General features: G+C 42.4%; 2 protein-coding genes across 2 annotated transcripts; one reads left to right on the top strand and one right to left on the bottom strand.

The window, feature by feature from the left end:
- Positions 1–627: 627 nt before the first annotated feature.
- cdt1 (chromatin licensing and DNA replication factor 1) lies at positions 628–17,292 on the bottom strand. Its single transcript, XM_069901256.1, has 10 exons — positions 16,582–17,292; positions 13,540–13,626; positions 13,155–13,375; positions 12,833–13,027; positions 11,170–11,315; positions 8,276–8,379; positions 4,970–5,158; positions 2,787–2,939; positions 2,265–2,466; positions 628–1,201 (listed from the first exon to the last, which is right to left on the bottom strand). Exons 1-10 carry the CDS (start codon positions 17,113–17,115, stop codon positions 1,038–1,040), a joined length of 1,995 nt encoding a protein of 664 aa, XP_069757357.1. The 5' UTR covers positions 17,116–17,292; the 3' UTR covers positions 628–1,037.
- A 153-nt stretch (positions 17,293–17,445) lies between these two features.
- Positions 17,446–19,566, top strand: LOC138743954 (uncharacterized). Its single transcript, XM_069899513.1, has 3 exons — positions 17,446–18,688; positions 18,779–18,893; positions 19,001–19,566. Exons 1-3 carry the CDS (start codon positions 18,441–18,443, stop codon positions 19,496–19,498), a joined length of 861 nt encoding a protein of 286 aa, XP_069755614.1. The 5' UTR covers positions 17,446–18,440; the 3' UTR covers positions 19,499–19,566.
- Positions 19,567–21,423: the final 1,857 nt, after the last annotated feature.

The following is a 21,423-nucleotide window of genomic DNA, read 5'->3' as shown; positions in this document are numbered from 1 at the left end:
TTTAATTTGGGAATAACTACTCTGTCTTGGACACTGCAACCAATGTTGCACTTTGCAAAGTCTCCAAGAGCAAACCTGCAAACATCACTGAAAAATGTCAAACAATAAAGTGCAGATGTTGGAGATTTAGAAATAGAGCAGAACCACAAACCCCACATTGATGGAAGGAGTCCAGAGATGAAAACCATTCTTCATGTTAAGTAAACAGCCTCATGCTTATCCAAAAAAAAAAACTGACTAGATCCTTGGTTGTATCGTTCAAGTTTTGTTGAAGTTGATCAACCTACCAAAAGATGCAACAGGGAAGTAATTTGTATGACCTGAGCAGAATGTGCAGGAGTGTGTGCTGGCATAATAACTGATTATAATGATTATGTGGAGATTCTGGCCAAGTGGTCAATCCCGATCAGATTTAGGCTCTAGTTTTCCCCATGATAAGATTCCAATTTCCTGTCTGAAGTTCTAATATGGAACAATAAAGTAGTGAATAAGAACAGCTATCATTGCAATTAATGACAAATACAAGAAGCAATCATACATCCTTCCACACATATTTGTTGAAGGTGACAGTGTATTTTACAAAACTAAATGCTAATCAGTTCATAGATTTGAAATAAAAACCAAAAGTCAAGTTAAATATTTAATCAGGTTGTTTCTTAAAATTAACCCCACTACCCACTGCTCATACATTAATTTTCAGTTTAACATTAACGGCACAAATTTTCAAAGCACAAATTTTTGAAAAATTGCACATACCGCTATTCTTTTGAAAAAGTTCCTGGAAGATCAACTGAATATTGCACAAAAAGATCAAATATTCTTTGAATCCACAGTTCAAGCTGAATTCATCTATCGCGCCTAACTTGTCAAAATCTTAACCCCAATAAGTAATCTTCACACTGTACAGAGACTACCGCTGTACAAATGTAAAGCTTAATAATGAAGGAAAAATAATGATCTGCAAATACTCAAGTTGTCTCATTCCAGTATCCTTGTTTCCTGTCATCTAATAAAGATGCAGAACATTCTTTAAAATATCACACTTTTTCCTCTTCCTTTATCTTTTTTGCAATTTTCTCCACAATGATGCTCAACTCCACATTCTTGTTCAACTTAATATACACGTCCTTCCTGATAATGTGTATATTCAGCCAGTCAGGAACAATTGTAGCCAGTAGCCGCAGATGTTTCTCCATTTCAACTGAAATTCAAAAAGTTACTTCGTGAATCAGCTCATTCCAAATGTACAGTATAATGAACAGGCAACTCCAAATTTAAATTTTATTTTTGAAATTTTAGAAAAAGTATGTTCTTTAGAACATCTTAAAGTAGTTTCATTCCAGTATCCATCCACAGATGTTTCACCCATTATTCAAAGAAATCTATTCCATACCCTCATCACTACTTGTTAATGCAAAATTTTGGGATTCCAAATCTACCTTCAATTTACATTTATTTTCTACAATGAACTATTCCTTTACCATCCTGACCAATTTTCTTTAGTGGCCCTCAAAAGTCTCCTACAAATCGTATCTGCCCTGTAAAATTTCAATGGTTTAATTTTACGCCCTTCTCCCCCATTCAGTGATATTTTGGATTATCAGTATGCTCAACCAAACCCCATCTCCATCTTTGAATTTCCAGTCTCCATCATGGTCATTTGCCCTGGTTCACATCCCCTCCCAGTAAGCTTTCACCTACACCTTCTGTTGATTAAGGGAATGGATACGACAGATTGTTTGCCATACATGGCTCTATCAAGCCTTGCTCTTGTGCAGCAAACTAAGAACCATTGTGAAATGCCAAGATGAAAGACTTTTCCTTCCACTATAAATAGCCTGCTCAAACCACTCTCCCAAGTATGCAGGAGTTCCTCAGTTACTGGCAAAGATTTATCCATTAATAATTAGACCACCTAATAAACAAATTGCCATTTCCCTTCATTTCATTTAACTCGCAGACAAATCTTTTAAAGTCCCTCTTTAGAATTTGCAATAACACATTTCCTCAAGTTCATCCTAATGCACAGGAATCAACACTCACACTGCCGACTCCACAATGTCCACCCCTGGACTTTAGCCGATTATAATATGCACAAGAGCAGGAGGTTGGTGCCCTGATTCACATCAAGTCCTGTTCACCCACCACCCCTGCATTCACTTGCCAAATTTGACTTTTGAATTCGAAAATTTCAAGTATTAAATCGGATACCACAAGTAGCCAAATGGGTTGTCTTGTCATTTATCATTATTTGAAATATTTACCCAGGGTCATTGCAGATCGATAGCTGTCAACTACTCTGTTGCATGCCACTGTAATATTCAAAGCTGGTTTCTTCTCTGCCACAAAGACATTGCGCAAAATTCTTGTTATTTCGGGAAGTCTCATCATCATGTGAAGACGCTCAGTTTGTGCCATATTCCTCGTCATTGCTGCCTGAATTTTTTGAGCTTCTTTGGAACGAATCTATAGAAGAGTTAGTTATTATTACTTGTGCTTCTGATGTACACATTGCAAAATAGAAACCAGACAAATTTAATTTAGAGGTACAGCTTGGTTACAGGCCCTTCTAGACCATGAGCCCAAATACACAATTAGCCTACAAGGCTCGTATGTTTTTGGAGGGTGGGAGTAAACTGAAACCCACATACAGAGACAGTGCAAGATTAGAACTCTAGTGATAGTGTTATGCTCGCCACAACAAAATGAATTGGAAATTCTGCATTAAATCAAGGGGATTATATATCATGGATTTTAAAAAATCTCTGGTTGCCAAGGTCACTTACCCTTTCAAGCAGACTCTGTGAAATCCCTTTCAGTGCATTAGAAGAACCAGGACTTGGACATGGATTTGTGACATTTTGCTCCTTTTGTTCAACATTAGCAGCTGTGACAGTTTCTACAGATTTGAGGGCCATGTTAGCAAGTGCTTTCTCCATCTGAAAATCAAAAAAATTCAAGTCACAGGAACAACATTCAGCCCAGAACATTTTTAGAAAATGGGTACCACATCATACAGTGCCTGTACCATAGGTGCTATCTGATTAGTAAGGGATTACTTAAGGTGGCATGTGAGTGGAAACAAAGTTTGATAACCACTGTTTTAATCATGCCCAATTGATTCATTAGGTGCACAGTTTCATAGCTCAAGGAAATTGGCCAATGACAATTTTTCTCAAGCAAAATATTTCAGTAACAATTGGGTCAAGAGCAATGGTTCTCAATCTTTTTTCCGGCCACTCACATACTACTTTAAGTCATCCCTTACTAATCACAGAGCACCTATGGCATAGGGATTACTCAAGGTGGAATGTGAGTGGAAAGAAAAAGTCTGAAAACCACTGTGCTACAGGAAGTGGTAGAAGGACGGGGCTGAGTTTGTCAGGTATGTTCAGGAAGGACTGGCTGATGAGAGAGGCCATATTGAATCTAGTTCTGGGTAATGAATCTGGTCAGGTGGTGAACCATTTTGGTGAGCATGACCACAGCTCCCTTTGCTTCACAATAGCTATGGAAAAGGATAAAAATAGACAAAATGGGAAAGTGCTCAACTGGGGAAGGGATGAGGCAGGAACTAGCGAGAGTAAATTGGAAACATTGCAACTCTACAAATCTTTGTTAAGACACATTGAGATTAGTTCTGGTCACCTCTTTATATAAAGGATGTGGAAGCTATGGAGAAGGCGCAGAAATTTACTAGGATGTTGCCTGGATTGGAAAACCAGACCTATGAGGCAAGGTTAGTAGAACTGGGACTTTTCTCTTTGAAGCGTAGAAGGATGAGGAGACATGCAGTTGCATTCCCCTTGAGAAAAATCACATATAATCTATGGAGGAAATACATGGGTATGCAGATTGAACTAGCCACCCCTTTGAAATATGGGTACTGTAACAATCTGTCCCAGCAGGGAAATGAGTGGGATTAAGGAAATAGGACGATGCAGATGACGTGCTTTTTTTTTTAGTTTTTTTTTAAATCTAGTCACCCTGGGGTTTTTTTTCGCCTTGGCTTTTTCCTTGGTTTCTGTAGGGGTTGTTTACCCCACCAGTATTTGTATCTGTATAATTTATATGACCATATTCTCAGTTGTATTTGGGTGGGGGGGATAAATACAGACTGTATTTATGTGCTGAAAGGGATTGTACTGTTTGAATTTTTAATGTCTATGAACATTAAAAATAAATTAAAAAAAGGATGAGAGGAGACTTGATAGAGGTCTATAAGATTATGAGTGGCATAGATAGACAGCTAGCACCTGTTTCCCAGGGCAGGAATAGCAAACACCAGAGGATGGGGTACAAGGTAAAGAAGGAAAGTTTATGGGAGGACATCAAGGGCTAGTTTTTGTAAAAAAACATTTGTGGGTGCCTGGAGACTCTTAGGCACATAGTGGGTTACAGGGTAGGATGGGTTTAGTACCTTTTTTAAAAAAAAATGGGTTGGCAAAACATCGAGGGCTGAAGGGCCTGTACTTTTCTATGTTCTAAGCATGGCCAACTCTAACATTTGAAAGACATTCAACAGGTACATGAATAGGAAAGGTTTTTACAGCTATTTCCTGAACACAGGTAATCGGGACTTGCTTATTAGGGAGACAACTTGGGCTGCTGCAGCTGTTTCCATGCTTTAAAATTATATACTTCAAAGTAAAGAACAAATTGATATAGAATAAGAGTAAATTTAAATGCACATCTAAAAATTTTGGGTAGTGGCTTGTGAATTCTATAAGGTCAAGTTTTTTTTTAAAACTTGAACAACATAATATGAATGTCACCCCCAACAGCCATTCTAACCAGGGCTCTGCTGCCCCCCCCCCCCACCAAGTTTTTTTTTCACCTCACTTAGCAAATGTTTTTATGTAGTCAACTGAAACTACCATACTTTAACAAAATTTTTCCCATCTCTGCCCCTCCACAAAGACTGAACTCACCAAATAATTTACAGGTTTTTAAAAACATTAAGTGGTACCTTTGAGCTCATCATGCTGTGAGCTTTATCCAGTACTTCCTGAGCAGTTGTTAGCTTTTTAAAATCTGGAGGCTGTGGAAGTTCAGCAGCAACAATGTCTGGAACTTCATCCACATTAAAACGTGGGTGCCATCGTGTTAACTTGTCATCGGGAACATACATCGGAGGATTAAGCGAAGCCAAAAATATCTTGGAGGGGAAAAAATAAAATGTGTCGTAATTAAAAAAAACCTTAGACAATGGAGCAGAAATGGGCTATTCAGCCCATCGAGTCTACCTCACCATTAAATCCTGAGCTGATCCATTTTCCCACTCATCAGCATTCTCCCCTCAACCTTTGATGCCCTGGCTAATCAAGAACCTATCAATCTCCGCCTTAAATACACCCAATGACGAAGGCTCCACAACCGCCTGTGGCAATATTTAAGTTTTTCCTGATTCCTATTTTTGTCAATGTTTCAAATGTTCACAAGGGAATTGTCTTGATGAGCATTTATGGACTTCATGAAATTTTATCTTTTATATCCTGGAGTTTGCAATGCAAGAACTGTTATTTTACTGCAGGAACATGTTGGGAGACAACAAACACCCCTTTTGCACCAGGCCTTTGCAGAATTAACAACTCAGAAATACTTAAGAGAAATTATTAGCAGAAAAAAGTACAGCAATCTTCTACGAGTATTGCTCACTGATAAACTAAAGCAGACACCAACTAATGGGTTTATCCCTCAGAGTTTCAACTGCACAATTTCTGTATTATGGGCTGTGAGCACTACTGGCAAGGTCAACTTTTACTGGCCTCTCTGCTACTTCTGAAATTATGCAAATGTACAAGAAAATGAGCATGGATGGAGTGCCAAAGGATTTTTTTTAAATGCACACAGCCAATGAAGTACACATGGAAAATTGCAGTTACTGCTGTAAGCAAACAATAATGTAACAGTAATTCATCATCATGCTTTCAAACAATGAATTAGAACCTGTTTTCTCCGGCAGAGATAAATCTCCCAATCTTCAAGGCCATAGAAACTTTGCATTAATTTATTAGCACAACAGAGTGTCCACTTGACATCACCTAAAAGAAGACACTTCCAAAGTAGCGCACCCTTGGTTCTGTACTAGAATACCAATCCAAAAATTTGAGAATTTTCGTTAACTCTTGTAGTTCACACATTGAAGGTACACCAGCAGTGCAACTACTCTTGTTGTTCCAGGATTTTGATAAAGCAGTGTGACAAATTATGTTATATTTTCTATTGTATATAGATATGTTTTAAAGGAGATAAATGGTGGCAGATTTTTTTTAAGTGTACATCATATTCAAACACTTCAAAACAGATCTCATTTAAAATGCCAGAGCTCTGCTCAAGCCAGACAGTCCAGGCTCCGAGTGCCTTTGCAAAAGCTTTGAAGAATGACTTCACAAGTAGATGTTAATTGGACACACTGGAGTGATGGATTATTGTTTTGGAAAGCAACAGATGAACGGACTCGGATGATTAGGTCCAGTACCGCAGTCTGTCAGAAGGCAATTGGCTGTTCTAAGAGGGCCATGTGGTTTTCTCTGAGCGAGAGAGAGGGAGGGAAGACTTCTACAGTAGCAGCTGGGACTGGAACATGACAAGCTGGCAAGCTTGTGGAGACACCCCATTTTGAAGACAGGTTGTGAGTTCTTACTTCAGCCTGGTCAAAGCCATTGTGGTCCACATAAGAGAGGACTGGCTGTATAATGTTTCACTTGAAATAAGGGGGAAAAAAAGGAACTCAGTGGTGACCTGAAAGAAAGAGGTTATCATTTGGAAAACCCTGATGGGGTAAGTTTCTTCAGCAAGACATTGAAGTGGTTGATCGGAAGGAATCAGTTTGTGTCCAACAAGCAACAAATCTCTCTGAAACCCAACAAAAACCTTTCTGAGCAGTAACCATTGACATTTCAAGCACAAAAGCCTGGTGAAATTTCATAAATGTTAAATTCTCTGCACAGTTTAAGAATTGCCTGATACTGGTGAACTTGGTGGAGTGAAGTGAGATTGGACTGTGAATCAAAGAACTTTTCTGAACTTACATACATGTGCGCTTAGAATTAGAAGTGGGTAAAGTTAATAGTAATAAGTTAAAGTTTGATTCTGTTTTCATGTTTAAAGATAATTAAAAGCAACTTTTGTTTAAGTAACCATTTATCTTGATGAATATCTATTGCTGCTGGATATTGGGGTCCTCTGGGCTCATAACATTAGCAATGAACAAACAGTAGGTGCTTTCAAATTACAGCACCCGGGTATCCCTCTTGGGACTCTGCAGTTCTAGCAGCATGGAGGATAATGGACAAGGAAGACTGCCATTCCTCCTGCATTGAATCGTTGCTGCGAACCAGCATGGCGTTCACAGCAGTGGCACACTGCAACCCCCCCCCCCCCCCATGCCCACCCTAATTGCAGCTGTGGCCACTGCCACACCCCGATCATGGCCCCCACTCTTCCCCCCAATCGCGACAGGAGCACCTCAGCCAGGGGTTTCCCTGCAATGCAAGCACACACATCACCAGAGTAACCGGTCCTGGGTGCTAGTAAGTTTTACAGGGTTCCCTAACCACCCCTGAGGTAGGACAAGGACCTATTTGGACCCTTACAAATCGCCATGTAATTCAGTTGCTAACCATGCAAATCGATCGGTTAACCCCATTTCACATGGCAGTTTGAAAGAGCCTTGTGCATTCCCTAGGAGTTGGAAATAGTGGTGTTTGCACACATCTGCTGTCACCTTCTATTGAGATAGTCTGTCATGTTAGGAACCTGCAAGTACCATTGAAGGTTGCATTGTGTTTTGTTGTAGTGTACAGACACTGATAAAAGGAATAAATGCAAGATCAGCAAGACACTACTTTTTAAGATCAGTGCAAGACACAACTTTTTTTAAAATACCTGGATGTGAAGGGTCACAAACCAGAGAATGTCCTTAACAACAAATCAGTTGAATTATGTCAGACAATTCCCCATTGACCACCACAAAATCAATCCAAGTCATACCATGAGCATTCAAAATATGCTTAATTAAGCTTCTTAAATGAATTAATGTTGAGCCAAATCTTAATCTGCTCTTTTTAAAAATATAATTGAATGCACTTCCACACTAAACATGCTTTCCATGGCACTACAGATCAGAAGTATTCCTTCTAGAATTAAAACAAACTGTCCTTGGACAGACTAGATGGCAGAACCTAGCATCATTGCCAGTGTGCTGGCAACACAAGTATTGATACCAAAAATGTCAGGCACCATAGCTTGAAGACAGGACAGAGAAGCTTACCTTATGGTATTGCTTGACCAAGTTTGTCAAGTTTCGAATGAAAATGCGACGGCGCTGAAGCATGAGAGAAGCGGTTAGTTGTGTGTGGCCTTCTGAATTCTCCTCTTGAAAGGGGTGGGGGGGGTGGGGGGGAAAGCAGGAAAAAGGCATTCATAAATAAGACATTCAACCAAAAATATCCTTCAGCTCTACTACCACCCACCACCACCCCACCCCCCCCCAACACCCCGTGAAGAACGAGACTTGAATTAAAGCAACAAAAAGGAGCTAAATTAACAAAATACAAGCAAGGAGTGACCACACTGCTGCTTGATAACCAGAAAGTGCAAAGCTAAGTTTTTTTTTTTAAAAGCTGGGACAGCAATTTTAAAAAGCTAGAAAAATACAACTATTAAATAATTAGCTAATCAGTTATTAACCTAAAATTGAAGGAAAAAATATTTTTTTAAAAAAGCAACAAATAGGACAAGTGTGTCATTTTATCTTATGGTGGGGCACTAGATGTCATAGGATTGACTTCATGGGAGGAATATCTTTGGAAAGATCAAGTAGATTGGATTTAGAGTCCCTTAGAGTAATGCAAGATTCAAAAGACTTGACAGGGCAGATGCTGAGAGGTACTTTCTCCTGACACATCTATAAAAAGGGGTACATCTTCAAGGTAAACTAGCAGTCAATTAGATTGAGGCAAAAAAATCTGATCGGGCTGCACATATTTGAACTTTCCATTAGAAAGGCTGGAAAATGGACATTGACTTGGGAGAATAATTGTCACCAACTGATGAAGGATTTCAGTCACTCACTAACCATACAATCCATCAACTTTTCAGAAACCATCACCAACTTTCAGATGAGACATCCTGAGTGATTTAAGATGCTTTGCCTCAATAAACTAAGATTAACAGGTACATCATCTCCCAACAGTCACGTAATTCCAAACTGAATCAATTCTGGGTGTTAGAGGGCTGGAGAAAGGGAGATCGCACAGAACTTGCAATAGCCAAAAGTGTCTGGGTAGTTTCATTTATTTAAAATTAAATGAATTCTTTTCCACAGGTCAAGAGTACACTCTCGAGCAGCCAGTCTTTTGTTTTTTTTCTTTTAATTTCATTTTCTTTTCTTTTTTGCTGCTAGTCGCCGGGTGGGATTCGGCCTTAGCTTCGATCAGAAGGACAGAGCACTTCCGAACCAGACGGAGAAGGAGCAGCCATTCTTAATAGCGGACACAGCATATTTAAGGGTGGGCCACAGACTGACATTATAGGTCACCAGTAGTAAGAGAAATACGGAAGAAACCAACTAAATAACTGCTTCACAAGGAATGGGGCCCATAAACTTTGAGCAGAGTCCCATGGGGGCCATAGATTTTAAAAAATGGTTCATAATTGCTGTTCAAGTTCCGGAGGTGCTGAGAGCAAGGAAGTGATACCCAAGGGGGAGAAGCAGAAAAGCACCCAACCTTGAGAGGAGGGCTGATTCAACTGCTGCTTCAATTCTTGTTTATCTCACCAACTAGACACCTTTTGTCTAGACCTTCTGTCCCCTCTTGAAATGCAAATGTGACTGAAGATAGACAAAGATGTTTTTATTAAAAACTCAGCTGCTGTGTTTCAGGAAATTATTCCCATTTCCCCAGAACACATGCCATGTAAAAAGCTTGGAATGGGAATGAGGGTCCCATGCCTGTTCCAACAGTTTTCCTCTTAGACTCCTTGTCAATTTCCCAGAATGCCTGCAGTCTAAAATAAACTGCAGGCATTCCCAAACCAACTCAGGTCAAAGTGTATTGTCTACCTTAATTTTTAGTATATTTGTAATTTTTTTTTTTTTTTTTAAACTGCTGACTGCTCTCTCCGGTGGCCTGTTGCTTGGACTTTCCCGCAGCCCGCTGTCTCAGTGGTCTGCTGCCTGCTATTTCACACAACCCGCTGTCCTGGCAGTCCACTGCCTTCTCTATGTTGATGTGGGCTGCTAAGCCTAACCCTAACACTGACCCTAGCTCTAACTCCAGCCACATGCTGAACCCTAACACTATCCCAAATCTAACCCCAAGGTGTGAACACAAGGTCACCCACTATCCAGATACATCAGGACATATCAAAATGCACAACTAATCCCACTAAGAGCTAGAAAGAAGCAAGCTAGAAATGAAAGCATGGACTGACCAAAAGTGGCTATCTACAGTGATGCAAAACCTCAGAGACCAGTGAAAATAAGAGGGATGATTATCCTGCTGCCCACATATTGACAAACTAACCTGAACCCTAACCCCAGATTTGACGCCAGGTCTGCTAGATTGTGAGGGCAATCACAAAGCATTATTCCCACACTCCTTTATGAATTGTGCATTTTTGCAAGCTCCTTTACACATTGTGCGCGTATATGCTTTATTTCCATGCGTGTTGTGTTTTAATAAAAGTGACATTTGATAGCAAACCCTTGTGTTCAGACTCATCTCTCATGGACCAGACACTTTCTCAATACAACAGTGACCAGTGCAGGGACTGGCAGGATTACTGTCAGGTTGAAATTACCCTAATTTCAACCTGGCAGACAAAACATGGAGAATATTTTTGAGCCATATTTTGGGTAAAACAAATGGGTCTAACACGCTGATAAATACTGTATATTATACGTGACATTAGACACAGACACCGCTGAGTTACACGTTGCGCTTTTTTTGTTTGGAGAATGCCAGGTATGCTGTCTAAAATCGCGGACAGAAATGGAGATTTGCAATTTTGGTCGTTCCCGTGTGAATGACCAATGGCAAGATGTCAGACACTCATCAGAATGGTAAAATCATACAAAGTCTATGTTTAAAAAAAACCATAAATGACAAAGCCAGAAAATATCCAATATAATTCACTCTTAGCCCTGAGAAGAGCATTTACCTCCTTCAAACACAGGATCGATGGTGAGCTGGTAGCTGGATTTCTTTACACAGTCATTCCATGTTCGGATTCCCTTTTCCTGTCTAAATTTGTATCCAGATGGGTAAACCGTTTTAATCTGTCCGATATTTCGCTGTTCAAATTGTCTACAAAGATATTCCAAGATTAACTGTTTGTAAGCTAACATAACCAGCAATTAATTTTCCAATATATTGTATTAGTTTGTAAGCATTTTGATATATACTTTAATATAAAACTACTTAGCAAACATGTCACAATATTTCAAACTTAATCCAAATACATGTGGTATTTTATTAAGAAAAGTTTAAAAAAGAAAAACCTATAAACTAAAAAAAAAGGACAAGAAAACCACAACAGGAGTACTTCACTTTCCGATACTTTTAAACATATAAAAGTTTAGAGACCTATAAGAGAAAGGGAATGTTCAAGATACATTTAAATTTTAATACCAACAGTTTGTAAATATGGGCTCCATATTTCACAAAATGTATATTTACCTCTTAAATTATAAGAGATTGAGGGTAAAAGATAAAATGTTCAACAGGATTTTCTCAAGTGGAATAGAACTCCAAACTTCTGCATGCCATCTATCCATTCCCAGATCAGTATCTGACTTCCAAGTTATAGCAACAAAATTTGCTCGCCATTGCCAAAGCAATTTGAACAAATTTTAATCCCTCTCACATCTCCCAGTAAAAATTACAATGGATCCTGTGGGAATCTTACTCCAGTTATTCATTCTAATAAATTACCCATTTCAAGCCAAAAAGGTTTAATTGTGGAACATTGCCAAGTTGAATGCAAAAAAGTACCAACTTGACGACATCTAAACATAAATCTGAATAAATACAATTCATATTGTGTAACTTTTGTGGTGTTAAATAGAACTGATGAACATTCTGATAATATTCTTGCAAAATTGTCACACCAACACATTGAATGAGATGTCTTAAACAGCTTCCATCTGAACATAAACATCAGTTACAAGGCTGAACACACCAAAATTGTTTTCTCTGAACAGAGATTGATCAAAAACCTGATAGTTTATAAAATTAGAGATGCAAGGACAAGATGGATAATCCTCAGGGTGTAGAAGGCACAGCTTTAAGGTGAAAGGCAGAAAGTTTAAATAAGAGACCATGATATTTTTGTTTCTTTTTACATTGAGAGTGTTTATAGATGCTGAAACATGCCATCGGGGAAAAGGGTGTGGAGAGACACAAGAGTTACATGCAAGAGGCATTTAGTCATATCTGTGAATAAGGATATGAATCATGGTATTAGTTCAGTTTAGCAACATGATCAGCACATCTTTTCCTATGGTGTTCTGCTCCATCAGTAACATTTCAATAGTTCCTTCATTTTGTTTTTAAATATTCAATCTAAAATATCACTTCTGAGAGATTGTTGCCTGATACCCAATTTTATAATCACAAAGCTTTCAATGGTGTTTTGGAAAGCATTTATTCGATGTCAATTGATAATCATTAAAAAAAAGTATTTCTTGGAATGAATTATAAATTGTAGCTCTGCACACAAACTTCTTTTCAATTAATATTTTCTGATAGCCAAGGACAGAAATAGATATCTCCAAACAGAGTCACTAGAGTTCATACTAGATGCTAATCTGATCCGTACTCACTTCCGCATCATGTCCTGAACACCTTGTTTCACCTTAGCAAAGGTAATGATCTCCAAGCGATTGAACAATATGCTCACAACAGTGTCCATACAACGGAACATCTCTGCCAACACCTTGTATTTGAAAGGCAAAGCCAAGCCCGGGGGGACATCCTGTGCTAAGTTGTGGAAACGCTGGTATGCTGGGGCCTTCACCCTGGAAGGAAATGAATTAGGAAGGCAGCTGTGATCAATTAAACATGAACTGAAGACTTTTACAGGCTTGCTGCTTTGTATTTTTACATTGTTCTACAAGTTTTTATTAAAACTTGTTTTCTCCTCACCTTTCATCCACACCTAACTTTTCATCCTGCTCTTTTGTCTTTTTCTGCTCTTTGTTTTCTTGTACTTTCGATTGCAGTTCACGAACCAGTTTAAGACGATTCTTGGTATCAGTACTCAATTCAGAAGGAACAAGTAATTTAGCATTATGGTTGAACTTCCGAATTCTTTGCAGCTGGCTTTTTAAAGCTGAAAGACCTTCCTTTTTAGGCACAGTCAGAACCTACACCACAAACAAATTGAAGACAAGTGTTTTCAACATAAATTCCTTTAATATTTAGTTTCAGAATCTGAAATTATCAGTCGGCTTTTCTATTGATTCAACAGAACACCAAGGCCAGGTGTATCACAGGCCACAGGTTGATGGGTTTTGTTCAAATTTCTTACCTGCTGGCTATTTCTGCTTAAATTTTGTAATCTTGGAAAGTTGGAAATTCCTTGATTCAAAATTGTGGTCTCATGTGCAGGTGAATCCTGAAAGGTAAACATAGAACATTACAGTGCCGGCCCTTCGGCCCACAATATTATCCTAACCTATATAACTCAACAAACGAAACCTTCCACAATAAGATGCATTTGTATCACCAGCTTCCAGTACATCCCTGGTAATTGTAATTAGATTACATTTGGATTTTGTACTGCAAGGCTCTCAACTTTTATTATAATACATACATCAGAGAGCAAGTTCTGATGGTAACACAGCCAGTGAAAGTGGGAAATATGCAATTTATCAGAGGAAATCAGCACTAAATTGATGACACCACATAACAATTGAAAAAAATTTGAAATCAAACATGTTGACAAGAAAGGTTGGAAAGAACAGTCATCAATAATGTACATTGAATTTGTCAGGACATAACACTGCATATATTAGGACCATTAAACACCACAGCACAGACGGGCCCTTTTGCCAATCTAGTCCAGGCCAAACAATTACTTCAACCTGCACTCAGACCATAACCTTCCCTACTCCTCCCATCCACATACACTTCCAATATTAAACCTCAAAATTGAACCCGCATCCACCACTTCCACTGGTAGCTTGTTCCACACTCTCACCACCTTCTGAATGGAGACATTCCCCCCCAATAATCCTGTTGAACATTTCATCTTTTACCCTCAACACATCCTGTAGTTCTCGTCTTACAGAACCTCCATTAAAAAAAAAGCCTGTATGCAGTTACCCTATCCATACCCTGATAATTCTGTATACCTCTTATCAAACCTCTCCTCATTCACTGATGCTCCAAGGAATAAAGTCCTAGCCCATTCAACCTCTCTCTGTAACTCAACTCTTCAAGTCCCAGCATCCTTGTAAATTGTCTTTGCACTTGTTCAATCTTATCGATCTTTCCAAAATACACATAATTACACGAATTTTTAACAGAAAGTTTAAACAAATAACTTATCTAGCAGTGAAAATCAAGTTTAATAAATGTGGAATCTTAATCACTAACATTAAAATTATAAAATGAAAGTGTTTAAAAGTAATAATTCCTAACATTTTACATACACAATTAGAATGCGGCACCATATTTTGAAAGAATTCACTGGCAGCATTGAAGAAAACTGCTCAAAAGATTTTTTTCCCCCAAGGAGAGTAGTAAAGTTATGTCACTGTTGGTTGTGCATTGTGTTAACTACCAAGAACTTAGTTGCCAAAAAAGTTTTCCCCTGTTCTATACGATACTGCATTCTGTGATCAAGTGCATCAATGCCATTAAAGTTAATGCCAAATGTGAACATCTGTTTAAACAGATAAAAATGCAGAACATGCAAGATTAGACTACTTTAGCAAGGGAACTATTGATACATTTTCCATTGTCTTATTTAGCAGAATGTGGCTTCAGTGCTGTTAGTGATAAGCTAAGAAAAACTGAATGAAAATTACAAAACATGGAGATTTTATGATTGAAACTAACAAAATTAATCCCTCGAATCAAAAAAAAATCTGCATCCCAGTGTCAGGGGCAAGGTTCCCACTGAAGTGACTACAATTATTGAATGTGTGTTTGCGAGGGTTTACATATTGAAGTAGTAGTTGAATATGAAATATGTGTTCCAGTGTATTCCTGCCCTTAATTGCATTGAAGTGGACTTGCAGTAAATGAGTTAATTAAATCTTCTTTTGAATATATAACTTTTTTCCACTAATGGTGGGGCAAATGCTTTTTTGAAAAGTTAAAGTGGGGCCTAGTGCAATAAAGGTTGAGTACCAATGTTTAGGCTGTTCCAGAGTTGAGGTTAGTCTGAGGCATGACTGAATTGCCTGGGTCTTTATTCCCCGAATTCAGAAGAAGGTCTTTCAGAAACATATACAATAATCTATCTATTTGTTGCCTTTCGTAGGTGAGGTGAGAACTTGGGGACTTCGCCTTAAAATTCAGAGTAGATTTTGGATAAAGATAAGGAGGAATTGCTTTTCCCAGGGTGGTGAATCTGTGAAATTCTCTGGCCAAGGAGCAAAATAGACTACCTCAGGCATTGCCAGGTGAGGTGGTGGAAGATGGTACAATAGGGACTTTTAAAAAAATCTCTTTGGCGCTTGGTTACAAGAAAAATAAAGGGTTATGGGTGGATAGGAGGAAATGTTTAGTTTGTGGAGAAAGTTTCTAACAGTCAGCATTACGGGAATATAAGGATTTATAGGAAAGGTCCGTGGCCAGACCAGCCATGAACTTATTGAAAAGCAGAGCAGGCTCAGTGGATTAGATGAACTACTCCTATTTCTTACTTTTATGTTTGTCAAGGAGCACGATACAACCCATTTTGTAGTCAATGGCTACCTTACTATCACACCAAGTAGTTTCCATCTATTCACGAGGAATAGTGATGAACAAAGCTATACCTGCACCACACTACTGGTCACAGGCCAGTCCACCACCATCAAACTAATATAGACCCGCCCTGCCTGAATCCCAGGAAAGCCGATCTTCAGAATCATACTGGGGGCACGTCCCCATCAGGCCAGCCACCACCCACCTATGATCATTCCCCTCGCACACAAGACCATAAGGGCAATAGGGGGAGAAATAGGCTCTTCAGTCTCTTGCCTGCCTCTTTTCAGAGCAAAGCCAAATCTCACTTTGCAAATTCAAGCCTTTTATCTGGCTGTCGGGTCTGTTTTCTCTCCCCCCCCCTTTAATTCGGATGCTTTATCGAAGGGCTCAGGCACGAGGTGAAGGTAACATACCTTTACCTCCTTTGGAGGCTGCGGACTTTCTCCAGCATTGCTGGTTTTTTTTAACCACAGCACCTCCAAGCTTCTCGTCAGCCCAGAGACCCCCCCCCCCAATTAACCGAGCCCTTCCCAACAGACTCCTTGGGTCATGACAAAGACTCAAATCGCAGACCCATTTCTTTCTCCTTCCATTTTCTAAACAGCGACGAGTGTTTTTGGGACGTCCCCAATTGAATGTCTCTTCTTACCGGGGCCTCGGACGCCTCCGAAAGGGGCCCCGTGTGCTGAAGCGCCTCGTCCGGTTGCAGCACCAGGCACCTCCGGGCCGAGGGGACGCGGCGCGGCCGCTGCGCACGGGGACCTGCCGGCTCGCCTTCATCGGTCGGCTCGGAGCGGTGGCGTTTCTTCGCCGTGCTGCGCCGCCGCCTACCCGTCCCGTCGGCACCGGGTCCGGGTCCGGCTGCTCCCGAATCGGCCCCGGGGCCCGCCTGCTCCCCTTTCACCGGGGTCACCAGAGACTCCAGCGCGGACCCCCCCTGGGTGGGGGGGGTGTCACCTCCACGCCCGGCCGCCGCCTCCGCTTTCAAGCCTCCCTGGAGCTCGGGCGCTTCGATGAACGCCGGAGGCCGGCTGTCCCGGTCCCCCACCGGAGCGGGGGGCACTGCCTTCCTCCGCCATCCAGTGCCGGCTCCGCTCCCCGCCTTGTGCTTCACCGCCGGCGCGTCTCTCCTCCTCGCTGCTTTAATCTGGGGGAAATAGGCCGTGAGCTTGAGCTGGGCCATGCGAGCAGGACGGGAGCCCGCCGGCCTCCCTCCCCAATGGCCGCCGAGCGCTCCCCGGTAATCGGCTCCGATCCGCCGAGCCGAGCCGAGCCGGCCGTCTGCGCCTTCTCCCGGAGGTGGGCCCCTGTCCGAGCTGCTCCGCTCTCCTCAGGGGCAGCTCCGAAATTTCGCGCCAAACCAACACGTGACCCGCGGGTCACGTGGGGACTTCGCTGGCTGACTGATTCATCAAGGCTCCCCCTTCTTTTTAATGCCTGGTTTCACGACCCGTCCGCTCTGCTTTCTTGTCCATTTGTTACATTCCCGCGCGATAGTTCGGACCCCCATCGCCTCCAAACAAGTTCCAGCCACAATTTCCTCTTGATTTAACCATAAACTTGTGGGTTTTTTTTCTTAATTTATTTATCTTCCAAACTTTCCATTTCTATTAGCTAGGCAGAATTGGTTGCAATACGTATGAGCATTTCTTCCAACGAAACCCCTTCTTGTCCACTGCCCGAAGGCTCCGCAGTTAGTTTAATTGCGGTAAGAATAGCCATGTCTGACTCACTCGGCTCTTTCAGGTGCATTCTCCGCTAAGGATGCGCCTGAAGAAGCAGAAGCGGCCCTTTGAATTGCCGTTCAGGTGGCAGCGTTTAAAGTGCCACGCTGGCCATCTAAAGGAGACAGCTGCACAGGATGCAGCTCTGACCCCACTCCGCTCCTGCCCAGTGTCAGCTGTCCTCCCCACCCCCCACTGGCGTGATGTCATTTTGAGCGCGACAAGAAGGAACACAGGGCAAACCCTGTGCAGGAAGGAGACATAATGATGATGATTTCAGCCTTTCTGAGTGCTCAGAATGAGATACGGCAGAACCTTGGAAAGGCTATTTGTGCTGTTGAAGCTCTTCAACCGTCCTTGAGATCTGAAAATCGCATGGGTGCAATCAGAAGGTTCCTGCAAAGGTTGAGGGCAAGAAGACAGCAGTCGAAAGGCGCGTGGAGCGTAAGCATGCAAACAAAGGCGAATGCTGCTGGTCAGTCAATTAGCTATGGTGACACCTTGGTCTCTCTGGAGGTTGAACCGACCACAGGTTGCTGAGTTCTGGAGTAATGTCCTCACCAAATTTGATGATGCTGAGTGGAGCAGACACTTTCGTATGTCGCGTGACATCTTTCACTTTGTGCTGGAACTCATAGAACCTCACCTGAAGGCACATAGGCCGGACTTACAGTGACCATTGCAGCTCGGACTTTAATTAGCTGTGGCCTTGTGGTGGTATGCCACTCCTTGTGAGTATCGATCCATCAGTACCATCTTTGGAATAGGCGTCAGCAACGTGTGCATGGTGGTGCAGGAGGTGACTGCTGCCTTGAGGAAGTTCCTTGGTAAACATTTCATCTCCCTGCCAAGTGGAGCATGTCTCCAGGAGACCATTGATGGCTTCGCCCAAAGGGGATACCCAGTGTGCGCTGGTGCCATTGATGGGTCACACATTCCGATTATCACTCTCAGCGTGGATGCTGCAGCCTACTACAGTCGCAAAGGGTGGCATTCGGAGGTTCTGCAAGCGGTGGTTGACAACAGATTCTGGTGAGTTAAGCCTCTATTGATGTACATCACATTTCCAATGACTATAATTTCACTGTGTGATTTCCACTGTGATGTCCATTCATGTTACAGCTTCTCAGATGTGTTTGTGGGGTGGCCGGGCTGCACGCATGATGTCCGAGTGCTTGCCAACTCTCCTCTGTTTAGAAAAGCTGAGGACCAGGGCAGATACCTCTTCCCTCGTGACGTGAGTGTTCACCCTTCAAAGTTCCATGTTTCAAATGTTATGCATGCTGGCTGTGTCAACATTCAGGTGCATGAGTTAACTACATGTCTGCATCATTGTGCCTGCAGGTATCCAAGGATGTTGAGGGAGTGGAGGTTCCAGCATATCTTGTGGGTGATGCGGCATACCCCCTACGAAGCTGGCTGATGAAGGGGTTCACACAGCACCGAGTACTGGATCAGGATCAGCGAAGATTTAACAAGACCCTTAATTCAGGAAGGATAGTGGTGGAACATGCATTTGACCATCTAAAAGGCTGCTGGCGATGCCTGACCAAGCGTCTAGATATCTCTACCACCTTAGTCCCAGATGTTGTGTTTGCCTGCTGTGTACTGCACAACATATGTGAGATTAACAAGGAAGACTTCCCTTCAGAGTGGACATTAGTTGAAGCAGATGGTCCTGCACCCAATAGCGCAGATTGTGCTGATCAGCAGGACCATGGGCACCAGGCCATCCATTCTGCCATCATGTCCATCATGGAAGGGTATGTCCCTGTTACCCAGCTCCCCATTTTCCATGACTTGTACCCCCCTCCACCCTCCACACCCAAAGTGGTGACTTGAGCTTGCTGCCTGTCCTGTTATGTGCTCTCGCGAATGAATGAGTGAATATAAATGAAACTTGTGACTTGTGTGCTTGTCAAAAATTTTATAAAAGATGTTCTTTGAGAAATCACAATGACTCATAAATATCTGAGGTCGATATCTCAACATTAACATTTCACATCATTCTTAAACTTGAAGGAAACCATGGAATGGACAAATAACAGTGCAAATCCACTCCTCGCTGCTTTAATCTGGGGGAAATAGGCCACAAGCTTGAACTGCGCCATGCGAGCAGGATGGGAGCCAGCCGGCCTCCCCAATGGCCGCCGAGCGCTCCCCGGTAATCGGCTCCAATCCGCCGAGCCGGCCGTCTGCGCATTCTCCCGGAGATGGGCCCCGGTCTGAGCTCCTCAGCTTGAACACAGTAGATCAAACACTAAAACAGTAAACACAATAAACACAACCACCCAGCATCGTAGCATCTCACTGCTGAATGTTTCCATCCTTAAAGTGTCGCACATAACATTGCACTTATGAGGGGCTTCATGAACAACAAAAATGAACAGTGGGTTAGCAGCATTGAGAGGAACGAGTTGGGGGGAGGGGAAAATGAGGAACCAGTACTGGATCCCAGCATCTCAGTCATGCCAAAGCGTCCACTACTGTGATGCACTGGTGTGGAATGAAATGGCATACTGATGGAGGGGCCAGGTACATGGGATGAGGCTGACCATATGACTGTGGGGTTGGGGATGGGGAGGCCTCCAATCGCGTGACCAATCTATTGAAGATGACTGACTGCCTGTCCATTGCAGCACTCAGTCCCCACAGGGAGGCCGCTAACTCAGACATCGACTGGGCAAGCTTCTCCACCTCGGAGCGGCGCGTTGCTGCCTCGTCCTCCCTCTGGTCGGCAAGCATAACTCGTGATCCAGCGCCTCCTCTGCATGCTGGCAGTCTCTCTCACTGTCCTCCTTGTCAAGTACCAACATCATCGCCTGCAGATCCTTCGCGAGAACCTGCCCTTTTGTCAGTCACTGGCGCTTGCGTCTGGGACCAGTGGCTGTGGGTGGAAACAGGAAAAGTGCATCAGCATTCGACTTAAGTGCTTCTCCATAATCACAACCTCAATGCTACTGTACCTGTGTTCTCAGTTGAGAATGTCGCCTCACCACTTCCAGGGACAGTGACCTCTGCGCTTCCTCTCTCGGAGACATCCAAATCCATGGCTGCCAGGTCCTCGGCGGTGGCCTCCTGGACTGGAATGTCTCCTCCATTGCTGCTGTGTGAATCCTGAGATCCCTCAGGGATGAGCTCTGGGGATTCAGGGGTCTCCAGAGCGCTGGCTACATTGAAGGGAGTAGCTGAGCAGCTAACCCCCCAGAGAGTGTGGCACTGGTTGAAGTACTGCCACTTCCTGCGCCCATTGCCACTCCTCCTGTTGTGGTCCAGGACTGCGTGGAATTTCTTCCTCATGCTCTTCAGCTTCGAGACCACCTGTTTTTTACTGCGCTGGTGCCCTTGTGCTGCGAGCAATCCAGACAGCCGTTCAAAAGTGGGACCATCCCTCACTGTCCCAGTAAGCTCCTTTTCCTGGGATTCATGAGTCAGGTGGTCTAGAAGCAGTCTTACCTCTTCTTCAGACCAGTTACTAGCCTTTCTTGGAGCCATTGTTCAAATGCACTGTTTCCCTTCACTGCTAAACAAAATGACTGAATCTGCACTAGCCTGCCTGCGCAATGTGCTTCAAGATTCACGCCAGGCGCCTCAGGCTGACGACTTCACTGCCACGTCAGCAGCCTGACCTTTTAACCTCCGCTTTCAGCCAGCTGCATTCAGGTGCTTAACTGGATTGATGCCTTGTCATTGGCACTAATGAGCTACCACATGCAAAATAATCGGATGACGTCCCTGACACCACATGAAGTGCTCATGTGGAGACC

Source organism: Narcine bancroftii, chromosome 10 (genome assembly GCF_036971445.1).
Source record: "Narcine bancroftii isolate sNarBan1 chromosome 10, sNarBan1.hap1, whole genome shotgun sequence".
Classification (NCBI taxonomy): domain Eukaryota; kingdom Metazoa; phylum Chordata; class Chondrichthyes; order Torpediniformes; family Narcinidae; genus Narcine; species Narcine bancroftii.
The sequence above is the reverse complement of the archived record's forward strand: the minus strand, read 5'-3'. Positions and strand labels throughout refer to the sequence as shown.